General features: G+C 54.5%; 1 protein-coding gene across 5 annotated transcripts in view; it reads right to left on the bottom strand.

Moving 5' to 3' along the window:
* Positions 1-848: 848 nt before the first annotated feature.
* ARHGAP23 (Rho GTPase activating protein 23) overlaps positions 849-11,351 on the bottom strand; it is a 102,873-nt gene continuing 92,370 nt past the window's right edge. For all 5 annotated transcript variants that reach the window (XM_037727348.1, XM_017497075.2, XM_017497076.2 and 2 more), the window contains one exon: positions 849-3,186. In XM_037727348.1, the coding sequence (XP_037583276.1) occupies positions 2,164-3,186 (1,023 nt within the window). In that variant the 3' untranslated portion in view covers positions 849-2,163. The remainder of the gene's footprint in view (positions 3,187-11,351) is intronic.

The following is an 11,351-nucleotide window of genomic DNA, read 5'->3' as shown; positions in this document are numbered from 1 at the left end:
GAGTGTTGGAGGGCGATTTAAGACACATAAAGCCCTTGAGCTGGTGCAGAGCCTACAATAACACTAGCTATAAGCTCATTGGCCCATCAGAAACAACTTGGGAGGGTGGGCCATAGGATTCAATGAGCAACTGAGCTCTTCCCAGCTCCAGGGCGCTCCTCCCTAGATTCTCTTTATATGTATATATATGTGTGTATGTATATTTAATAGAGGAGGGGGGAGGGGCTACACTATGTTGCCCAGGCTGGTCTTGAATTCCTGGGCTCAGGCTGTCCTCCCACCTCAGCCTCCTAAAGTGCTGGGATTACAGGCATGAGCCACCGCCCCAGCCCTCCCTAGATTCCCTTTAATGAATGTCACTTGGTCTTCCTACAGAAGGCTACTAGGCTCAGTAGAGGCAGCCTGTAAACTGGCTAACAGCAAAGCCACCACCCACACAGAAGAACGCTCACGCCATGTTGTAAGCTTTACACATGTGAAGACGACAACGGGCAAAACCCATCCTGTCCTTTTGCAATATTACCTGGGCCTGGAGTGCCTACAACAGCTGGCCCAAGCCTCCTCCCTGTGGGAAGGACTGCTGGAACCATCGTGAAGCTCCAGGTAGGCCTGAGGAGGTGCCTGGGCTCTGCAGGAATCCAGAGAGCAGGTGCCTGGAAACCTCCACAGCAATGAGGGCCACAGACTCTTCCAACTCATATGTGTCCCTGTGTCATTGGCCAGGAAGAAGTTTGTATCCACCCTGCCAGCACTTGGTCCAGTCCCTACTGCCCTCCTTCCCCGGGCCAGGTACCTGTCTCCCAGCCCCACTCTGACCCTCTCCCTCCAAAGCAATTGAGACAGCTGACTCATGCCTCAAGGAAGGCCATTTATTTCCAAGATATAGACTGTACTTTTAAGACTGGACTTTTTCAGAAGCAGGAAAGTTTAGTTGTTGCCAGAGAGGTGTGTCAAGGACACAGTGACAGGCGCCATGCGGACGTGGGGTGGGAGGTTTTGTCCAACACTGTTACAACACTTTTGTAAATGAGCAAAACATCTTTAAAAATCCTTATAAATTCTTTATAGTATGTTACACATTTAGAGACAATATTTACAATAAAAGGACGCGGGGGGGGGGGGAGGGAAAGAAATCTACTTTACAGTAAATCTTTGCATAAAACAAGAGGACTGATAGAGGTGGCAGAAGGCTCACCACCCCCCTGGGCTTCCCTGGAATGAGTGAGGGTGTGTGGGGGCCGGCCTGGTGATTGGAGCTCTATTTACAACAGGAACAGCCCAGCTCCGACCCCATAAATCAGTGTGTGACAGACACACCGGGGGTGTTGACCATCCCCTCTCCTAAGGGGAAGAAGGTGGGCTTCTGTGTGCCTGGGTTGTGGAAGGAACAGGCACAGATAGAAGAGGGGTACCAGCAAGGGGGACCCTGGCCCCCCCCATTCCCAAACTGTCTGGAGAATAGGCAGCTGCCCTGGTCAAAGCACACAGGTGGTGACTCAGGCCAAAGGATGTTGGGGAATAACCCTGATGAGGGGTTCAGTCCTGCCTCCTGGGTGTGGCCCCAGCCCCCTTCTCTGGCTCTGACAAGTGAGGAGGGCAGGATCTTTTGTTGCACCAAAGGCAGGGAGCCCTGGGGGGTGAAGTGGGGACCGGGGTGGGGGTAGAGGGGCGGAAGTCGCTACTGGAAACACCTTGGGACAGTGACTGCACACACACTTGCACACACAAGCCCCTTCCCCCCATGGACATACGCACCCTACACCGCCTCTCCCCAGACACACATCCCCACTTAGGAGCTAATGAGGTGGGACGGCAGAGGGAAAAAAGCAAAAAGCCAGCATCACCCAGGATCTTTCCTTAGTCAAACTTAGGGGTTCCCTAGCCACACCCATGGTCCACAAGGGTCCCCAAGTGCAGCCACAGAAAGGCTCAGGCGGACCCATTGGGTGCACGTATGCAGGGACACAGACGCCCCCTAGCAGCCCCTACCTTCTCTGGAACCCCTTCCGTTCAACTCTTGGTCCAGCTCCAGCCTTCTCCTCTGCCCACCCCCTGCCAGTTCCAGCACACAAACTAGAGACTTGGCCGGCACCCAGGGGCCACAGAAGAGGGGGTGCAGGCCGGAGGCGCCTCCTGGTTCCCAAGCGGCATGGGAGGTGGGGATCACAGACACTGATGCAGGCGGGAGGTGGCCGAGCGGCGTGGGGGCTGGCTCTGCAGAGCCCCCGGGTCCCCGGACGTGGGCGGTAACGAGGCTGCAGACGACGGAGCCCGCACCTTGGTGGACTCCAGGCTGCTGAGGCCGGAGTCCTTGTTGTCACTGTGCGCCCGCGCGCCCGCAGGCTCCGGAGGGCCCCCTCCACCCAGCTCCTTCCACTCGTTGAAGTTGAGGTCGGTCAGCGGGCTCTGCACCACCACCGTGTGGCGGCGCCAGCTGCTCCGGCGCCGCCGGGTCTCGGGTGATAGCGGCCGCCGCAGGCGCACGGCCAGCATGTCGTCGGCTGTGCCGCGGAGCCGCAGCCGCAGCGCCTCCATGCGCGAGGGCCGCGAGCCCAGCGCCGCCACCGGGGGCCGCAGCGACTCCTGGCTGCTGGATGACGCCGAGCCGGGCGGCTCCGGGACTCGGGGAGCACCCCGGCCCACGCCCTCACTCACGTCCGGGCGTGCCCGGGCCAGGCGGCGGCGCGCCAGGGTGTCGCAGGGCATGAGGTGGTGCGAGCTGAAGGACGGCCGGCGCGCCAGGCGCCCCCCAGGCCCCGCGCCCTCCGTGTCCGTCTCCACGTGGCTCAGCTCGCTGCGCTCGTCGTCCGCCTCGTCCCCTGCGCCCGCCCGCCGGCCGCCCACGCCCGAGCACACGCTGCGGTCCATGGTGGACAGGGTGGAGTAGCCCGACACGATGGAGCGGGTGTCCGCGGCCGGCCGCTCCTCGGGCGCCGCCGGGGGGCTGAGGCGTCCTGGAGCCTCGGGGGCAATGGCGCCCGGCAGCAGCCCCTGCGGCTGCTCCTGAGCCCCCGGTGCAGTGGCCCCCGCCCCGGGCTTGTGCGCCTCCTGCTCCGAGTCGTCGTCCGTGCTGCTGCCCAGCCCCCGCGCCTCCCGCCGCTTCTTCCGCTTGCGGTTGACGGCCGAAATGAAGGAGATCGCCAGCATCTCCCGGGCGTACGGCTCCTTCTTGGGGGCCCACGAGCCCTGTGCGGGAGACAGGTCAGGATGCGAGGGACGCCCGGACTCGGCCTTGGGCCGACCCGCTCTTCCCAGTCCGCATCATAAAACGCTCCTCCTCCAGCCCTGTGCCGCCCTCCGTCCAGAGACTACCCCTGCGCCCCGTCCTGCAGCCAGCACAGCGCCCGCGAGGGCCCAAATCCCGGCCTGGATAAATCCTTTAAGACACGGCTCTGGTGATGACAGTCTCTCCACAGTGAATAACGCTTGGCAGCCTGAATCCGTTTCACACATGCCCTGGGGTGTCATCCCCAGAGCCCGGGCAGGGGCGCTCTCTGACCACAAAACCCCCACCTCTTCTCCACGGGCCACCAACTGGAAACCTGCCTTCACCTGCTCAGCATCTACAGGCCTCAAACCCGCCCCAGTTCACATCCTCCCCTTTCCACAGGACCCCAGCAGCCCCCCACCCGGCCAATCCCCAATCCCAGGTCAATCCCAGACAGCTCTTCCCCTGAAAGTGGCTGAGAGATCCCCCCCATGGTGTCATGATTCGGATTGGAGCCACCCCCAAACTGATTTCCAACCCCAAGCTGGGCAACTTCATGCCCTGTTCTCACCTGGACCAGCCCTCACCGCTACACCCTGTGTGTTGAGGGCCCTTGCTGCCAGCCAAGGCCTCTGGAAGCTGAAGCTGGTTTTCACCCTTCCTTCTGGCCTCTCCCTCTGCCTCTTGGGAGGGGAGAGGCTCTTCTTCCCCCCGCCCCTTCCATCACTAAGCCTTAGTGTTCCCAGGATTCTGCTCTTGGCCCCTTTGCCTTCTCTGTTCATGTTCCCTAGAAAACACCCTTCCCAAGCAACACTGCTATCCAGGCGTCCCTCTCCAACACCGCACTCTCTTGAGCTCCAGGACTCTTCCCATTGCAAATCCATTTCTACCTGCGTGTGTGTAGGCTCCTAAAACCTATCCGGAACCACAGCATCCTATGTACCCCTGCCCCAAACTGCCTCCGTTCACGTTCCTCACCTTAGGGCAGTCCTGTGACTCCTCCCTCTCTCCACCACTCACAGCCAAGTCCTGGATTCTTCTGAAACGGCTCCCAAAGCCAACTCTTCCTTCTCTGGCAGGCCCTCTCTGGGCCCTCCCGCCCCTCCTGACAGGGTTTCCTGCCTCCACCCTTGCCCCAGCCTGGGCCCCTCCTCCAGGGCAACCATTCCGAAGCAGGAATCTGATCCTCAGCCAGCTTTGCTCAGAAGCTTGCGTGACCCAGCACTCACCAGGATGAAGCACATTCCCCCAGCTCAGCACATAGGGCTCTTGACAATCTGGCCCCAACTTACCCAGCCTACTGCCCTGGCCCAACCTTAACCCAGCCTTCACTGTGGAAACTCTTTGATGTGACATACACTGTTACATTGCTGGCAGCCCTTAATGTTCCCCTGCCCTATTTGCTGGACAAGCTCCTACTCACCCTACAAGGCCCAGCTCAAATGTGGCTTCCTCTGTACAGCAACCTCCCAGCTCTCCCCTTTCCTGAGATGGGCGATCACTTCTCTATATTCCTGTAGTCTCACTATGCTCCTAGCTTTTCTCACATCAACCTCATCCAACTCTGAACTCGGTGAGAACAAGGGCTGTGACTTGGTTGTTTCTTCATGGCACATAATGGGTGCTCAATAAACGTGAAATGAACAAACAACTGGCAAATGAAATCCCCTTAACACAGGAAGCCTTGCAGAAGCAGACGCTAGGACTGGTTCCTGTCTTGGGCAAGAATAACCTGACAAGGTCACGCTGCCCTTCAACCCCTCCTCACAGACCACCTGCTGTTTCAGCCATGGTATAATAATGAATAGAGGCCCAGATGCCTCTTGTGGCCACTACAGCCACTGTCCTCTCTCTCACTAGTTCTGAGAAAGCCAGAGCATGTCAAGGACTCGGGAGTCACAGGCATGTGGCTCCTGGGCCATGGCTGCCCACACTGCGTGACTCCAGAAGGCGCCCCCTGGAGTTGTACAATGTGGTTGCACTGCTACAATCAGCCTGGGGCATGTGGTGGCCAATACTGCTTTCTTTTCTGGCCAGTGCTCTCTGAGAGACTTAAGAGGCCACTGGGATCATCTGAGCACACTACCCTCTCATCCCAGCTGGTTCCAGAAGCAATGAAGTCAGACTGATCTCTCTTCCAAGGAATGCAGAGGTCAGAATATTCACAGAGATCAGGGAGTTAATCCAAGATACACTGCAGGAAAGCAGGAGGGCCAGCAGGAGCAACGGATGAAGGTGAGAAGAACCTGGATGCAGGTCACTATAATGAATTTGCTCCCTGTCACAGCAATCTTATGATGGACTGAGCTCCCTGTCACCAGAGGTGTGCAAGTGCAGGCAGGGGCTCCATGCAGAGCCTACAGGGGACCCTTGCCCCCGGCTAGAGCATTATTATTATTTTTGGAGACAGTCTCCCTCTGTCACCAGGCAGTGGCGCAATCTTGGTTCACCACAACCTCTGCCTCCTGGGTTCAAGCACTTCTCCTGCCTCAGCCTCCCAAGTAGCTGGGATTACAGGTACCCGGCTCATTTTTAGTATTTTTAGCCATGTTGGCTAGACCAGTCTTGAACTCCTGGCCTCAAGCGATCCTTCCACCTTAGCCTTCCAAAGTGCTGGGATTACAGGCGTGAGCCACCATGCCCACAGCTTTTTCTTTTGTCCAGTGTATTCATCTGACACACCCTGAGCACCTGCCAGGTATCAGGCACAGGCCTGCGGGGTGGGCTTATAAACCTGGCCAGTGCAGCACTCAGAGACCCAGACAGGTATGAGCCCAGTTCCACCAGCCAGTGATTAGCTGATTTCACCCATTGCTATGGACTAAACTGTGTGCCCACTAAACTCACATGTTGAAGCCCTTACCTCCAATTTGGAGATGAAGCCTTTGAGAGATGACCAGGTTTAGGCAAAAATGGGACCTTTTGATGGGATGAGTGCCCTTATAAGAAGGGACATCAGACGGCTTGTGCTCTCTTGCTCCCTCTTTTCTCTCTGCCTTGCCTTGCAAGGACACAGTGAGAATCTCTCTCTCTCTCTCTCTCTCTCTCAGAGTCTCTGTCTGCCTCTCTCTGCCTTGCAAGAACACATTGAGAGATGGTGGCCATCTACCCATCTACCATCTACAAGACAGGCAGGGAACCCTCAGAAATGAGCCATGCTGGCACCTTGATCTTGGACTTCTAGCCTGTAGAACTGCGAGAAAATCAATTTCTGTTGTCTGAGGCACCTAGCTATGGCATTTTGTTACAGAAGCCTAAGCTGACTTTATACCCACCCTGCCCTCAAGCTCTAATCTCACAGCGGGCAGGGTCACCCAGGGCAGGCCTCATCTCCTAACGGGTTCTGTCTCAGAGGGGAGGCTCTGGAGCAGGAGACTTGCTGGTTGTGAGACCTGGCGCAAGTAGCTCCTCCAGCCTGTTTCCTCAATGGCAAAATCAGGACAATCCTGTCTCTAACTCACAGGGCATCTGTGAGGACTAGTAACTCTGAGCAGAGTAACACAGCAGATGCTCAGTAAATTCTAACTATTCATGTTGTTGGGTACTTTAAACTTAGGTATCAGTGATGACCAAAGGCATTACTGACAATGGCTGAACTGACACCTGCCAAACAAGCTAATCACCAGCCCAACTACTCTGGTGAAGGTGCTCTTAACTGGAGTCTCTAGGTGGGCTTTGGGGGTCCATGAACTCCTTGAACTTGCTGTAGGATTTTTGTCTTTCTGGAGCAAGGGTGCATAACTTTCCTCTTTTTTCTTTTTGAGATGGAGTCTCACTATCCCCAGGCTGGAGTGCAGTGGCACAATCTCAGCTCACTGCAACCTCCGCTTCCCCAGTTCAAGCGATTCTCCTGCCTTAGCCTCTTGAGTAGCTGGGACTACAGGCACGTGCCACCACCCCCAGCTAATTTTTGTATTTTTAGTAGAGACAGGGTTTCACCATATTGGCCAGGCTAGTCTCGAATTCCTGGCTTCAACTGATCTCCCCACCTCAGCCTCCAAAAGTGGTAGGATTACAGGTATGAGCCACCATGCTTGGCCTCCTCTGATTCCTGAAGGGGCCTGAGACCCAAGGTAGATGGGTTCTAGTACCTGTTATCAATGCAAACGTTTTCATGTGGCCAGCTCTCCCTCGTCGGGGTCAGGGTCATGGAGAAGTTTCTTATGGGGCAAGGGTTGGGGCCAAGGAGTATGAGGAACTTGAATAAGGCAGGGCTGGGGAAATGAGACAGAGCCTGGTCAGGAGCTAGACTTCTCCCTGTACCAGTGGGGGTGCTTGGGGATTACCGCAGGCAGTTAAGAAAGCTGAGCGGTAGGTGAGAGACCACCAGAGAAGACAAAAGTGGTCCCCTTCCCCAAGAACTTAAGATAAAGGGAGTGGGGTGCAGTGGCTCATGCCTGTAATCTCAGCACTTTGGGAAGCCAAAGCAGGAGGATCCATGGAAGCCAGGAATGCAAGAACAGCCTGTGCAAAGAAGACAGACCCCATTTCTACAAAAAATTAGCGAGGAGTGGTGGTGTGTGCCTGTAGTCCCAGCTACTCAGGAGGCTGAGGCGGGAGTTAGAGGCTGCGGTGAGCTGTATTCAGCCCACTGCACTGCAGCCTGGGGGACAGAGTGAAACCTTGTCTCAAAAACAAAAGATGATAAGGGAGCTTTCTGAGCATTACACAGCTCCACTCCACCCGCCACGGAGCTAAGAGACTGCCACATGTGCCTGCCCACACCCTACTCACACAGCCACAGCCAAAATCATCCACACGGGGAGGCACAATTGGAATGTGGCTGTAACTTAGGGCACCAACAACGCCTGGGTGTCCTGGACACAGCCTGGAGAAAGACTAGAGACGGGGCTGTCACATGTACAACAGTGGCTTTTTATGAGCTTGGGAGCACTCTGTCCAAATGGAATCCTCCCTAGAAACCCAACGATGTGAGACGGAACCAAGAGCCACTCAGAGCGACGCCGTGGGAGCTGGGGTCCCTGCCTGCTTGGTCCTCTCACACTGCTGTGGTCACAACCCCACGGCGGCTCCAGGGAACGCTTTGACAATCACTGACCCGGATTTTAGAGGTGGGCAAAAAAGACGCGGCAATCGTGAGTGTCCAGCACTTGCAGGGTTTGTGCCCACCCTCAGCGCTCACAACCTAGTGGGGGGCCAGGCCCTGGTGCCCAGGCCCTGGTGCCCAAGGCAGCCCCTTCCCTACGGTCGAGGCAGGAGGCCGCAGGCTCTCCTGGTGCCTCCCACTTCCCTGACGCCAACTCCTGGTCTCCCCAGTAGATGAGACTGAGACCATGAGGGCACACACAACTGAACGTCCCTGTCCCTGCGGCAGTTATTCCTATCACTATGTTTCAGAGACTGGCAGCCTGGTCCATGCTTCTGTTTCTTAGGGGCTGGGCCTACTGGTTTCAGCTCAGGCTCGGGATAGAGCCAGTCCCTATGCCAGAAAATCAAGAACCACTCCAAGCCTGACAGCAGAGGATCAGAACTCAGACGCCAGAGCACCACCAAGGAGGGCGGCCACCTAACCAGCTCCCCTCCCTGAGGCCCAAGAATACGCCCAGTCAAACTTCTAGTTACTTAAGTTCTCTGAGCCTTGGTTTCCACATCTGTAAAATGGGGATGGTAGAAAACTCAAGGGTCTTCCGTAAAAATGAAATGAAACCAATGTTTGTGAAAAGTTCTCTGCGTGGTGGCTGATACCTAGTAAATGTGCATTTCCTCCTCTTTCATCTCACGCCAGCGATAGTGATGACCTCAGTGAAGTCTGAGTCAGTTTACAGTACAGACGTCCTCTCTTAAAAGCACATTCTATTGTTCAAGCCCTATGACTGAGAAGGCCTCTACAGGAGCTCCCAGCCTAACACAGGAGTCAAGGCCCAGACGGGGAAGTGGTAACCGCTACTGCCTCAGGAGGAAAGAATTTCAAGCCAGGAGGCTTCAGGGAGGTGCTGGCCTGTGAGCTCTGGGGAGGTCGGAGCTAAGTCCACTGGAGATGGGGTGGGGTCACAGGAAGCAGAGGAGGACATCGTCTGGCCAGAAGGGGCTCTCAGGGGACTGTGGAGAAGCCAGGCCCAAAGGGGCGGGGCAGGGCTGCCGGGCAAAGTGCTGGCTCTTGAGAAGGGGCTGCAGCCTTTGGAGGCCTCGACCCCTTCAGGAAATCTGCCTTGCTTCATGGGACTCATTTCAGACTTCCTTCTCTCTACTGACTTTCCCTGCCACCTTCACGCTCAGCAGAGGGCCTCACCTCCACTTCGCTGAGGAAACGGCCATCAGCTGGGGGTACCCCAGTGACCTCCTGCCAACACTGCCTGCAGGTGTGCCCCTGCCCACCCCCCCACTCCACCTGCTGATGCATCTGCCGGGAGCACAGGCTATTGCTGCCTCATGGGCTCAGGGCCCAGCTCTTTCTCTTTCTCTCCCCCCTCTCCTCTCACCTGAATCATTCCCATTGGCAAGTAAATACGTGCTTTTGTCTTTTGTTTCTGAGACAGGGCCTTGCTCTGTTGCCCACGCTGGAGTGCAGTGGCATGATCACGGCTCACTGCAGCCTCAACCTCCCAGGCTCAAATGATCCTCCTGCCTCAGCCTCCTGAGTAGCTGGGACTACAGGCATGCACCACTGTGCCTGGTTAATAATTGTATTTTTTGTAGAGTTGAGGTCTCACTATGGTGTCCAGGCTGGTCTCTAACTCCTGGGCTCAAGGGATCCTCCTACCTCGGCCTCCAAATGTGTTGGGATTACAGGCGTGAGCCATTACGTCTGGCTGTGTTCATCTTTTAATGAAAGCTTTCCTCACGCCATATTTTCCCGTGATTGCTCTGTAAATCTGTCTTCACAGTCGGACTTCTCAGCAGAGTGGTCTATGCATGCTCTCTTCCCTCCCCCACTGTATTAGCTCGTTCCATCTGGCTTCTGCCTCCACGGTACCCCCAAACCTGCCAGACAGTCTATTTGTTCATTAGCTTAGTGTCTGTCTCTCATTAGAAGCCAAGCTTCATGAGGGCAGAAGCCTATCTGTTTGGGTCATTATTTTTATTTTCAGTACCCAGCACAGTACTGATACAGAGCAGATGTTCAAGAAGTATTGGTGGTATTATCAAACGAATTAGCCCTGTCTTTTTCAAAAACATTGTCGGGTTTTGGTATCAGGGGAATGCTGGCCTCATAAATGAGTTGGAAAGTGTTTTTCTTCTATTTTCTTTAGAGATGCAGTCTCACTCTTGCTCGGGCTGGAGTGCAGTAGTGCTATCTCAGCTCACTGCAACCTCCTCTTCGCAGGTTCAAGCGACTCTCCTGTCTCAGCCTCCTGAGTAGCTGGGATTACAGGCATGAGCCACAGTGCACAGCCATCCTCTTTTATTTTCCAAAAGAGATTGTGCAAAATTGATATTATTTCTTAAATATTTAAATAGCATTTAAATAATTCCAATATAATTAAAATAACTACTTAAATATTATACCAGCCAGGTGTGGTGGCTCACACCTGTAATCCCAGCACTTTGGGAGGCCGAGGTGGGCAGATCACGAGGTCAGGAATTTGAGACCTACCTGGCCAACATGGTGAAACCCTGTCTCTACTAAAAATACAAAACTTAGCCGGGCGTGCTACCGCACGCCCATATTCTCAGCTACTGGGGAGGCTGAGGCAGGAGAATCGCTTAAGGTTGCAGTGAGCCGAGATCACACCACTGCACTCCACCTTGGGCAACAATGAGACTCCATCTCAAATAAATACTTATTACACCAAAATTTTAAATTATACTATTTTATATTTAGAATATTTTAAAATTATTAAATTGTTTAAAATTTTTAAAATTCCTTAAATATCTGGTAGAATTTACAGTGAAACCATCTGGTCCTGGAGTTTTCATTGTCAGGGTGTTTTAAATTACATATTCAATTTCTTTGAGAGGTATAGGACTATTCAGGTTATCTATTTTTTTTCTTGGGTTTTGGCAGTTTGAATCTTTCAAAGAATTGGTCTATTTCATCTAAGTCATTAAATTTACAGGCAACTTTATGCCCGTAAGTTCAATAACTTAGGGATGTAGTGATGTCTTTCATCCCTGATTCTGATCATCTGTGCCATCTTCTTATTCTGTCAGTCTGGCGGGAGGCTTGTCAATTTCACTGATT

The sequence above is a fragment of the Cebus imitator genome, unplaced genomic scaffold (assembly GCF_001604975.1).
Source record: "Cebus imitator isolate Cc_AM_T3 unplaced genomic scaffold, Cebus_imitator-1.0 Scaffold228, whole genome shotgun sequence".
Taxonomy (NCBI): Eukaryota; Metazoa; Chordata; class Mammalia; order Primates; family Cebidae; genus Cebus; species Cebus imitator.
Note: the sequence above shows the minus strand (reverse complement) of the source record. Positions and strands in the feature narration are given on the sequence as shown.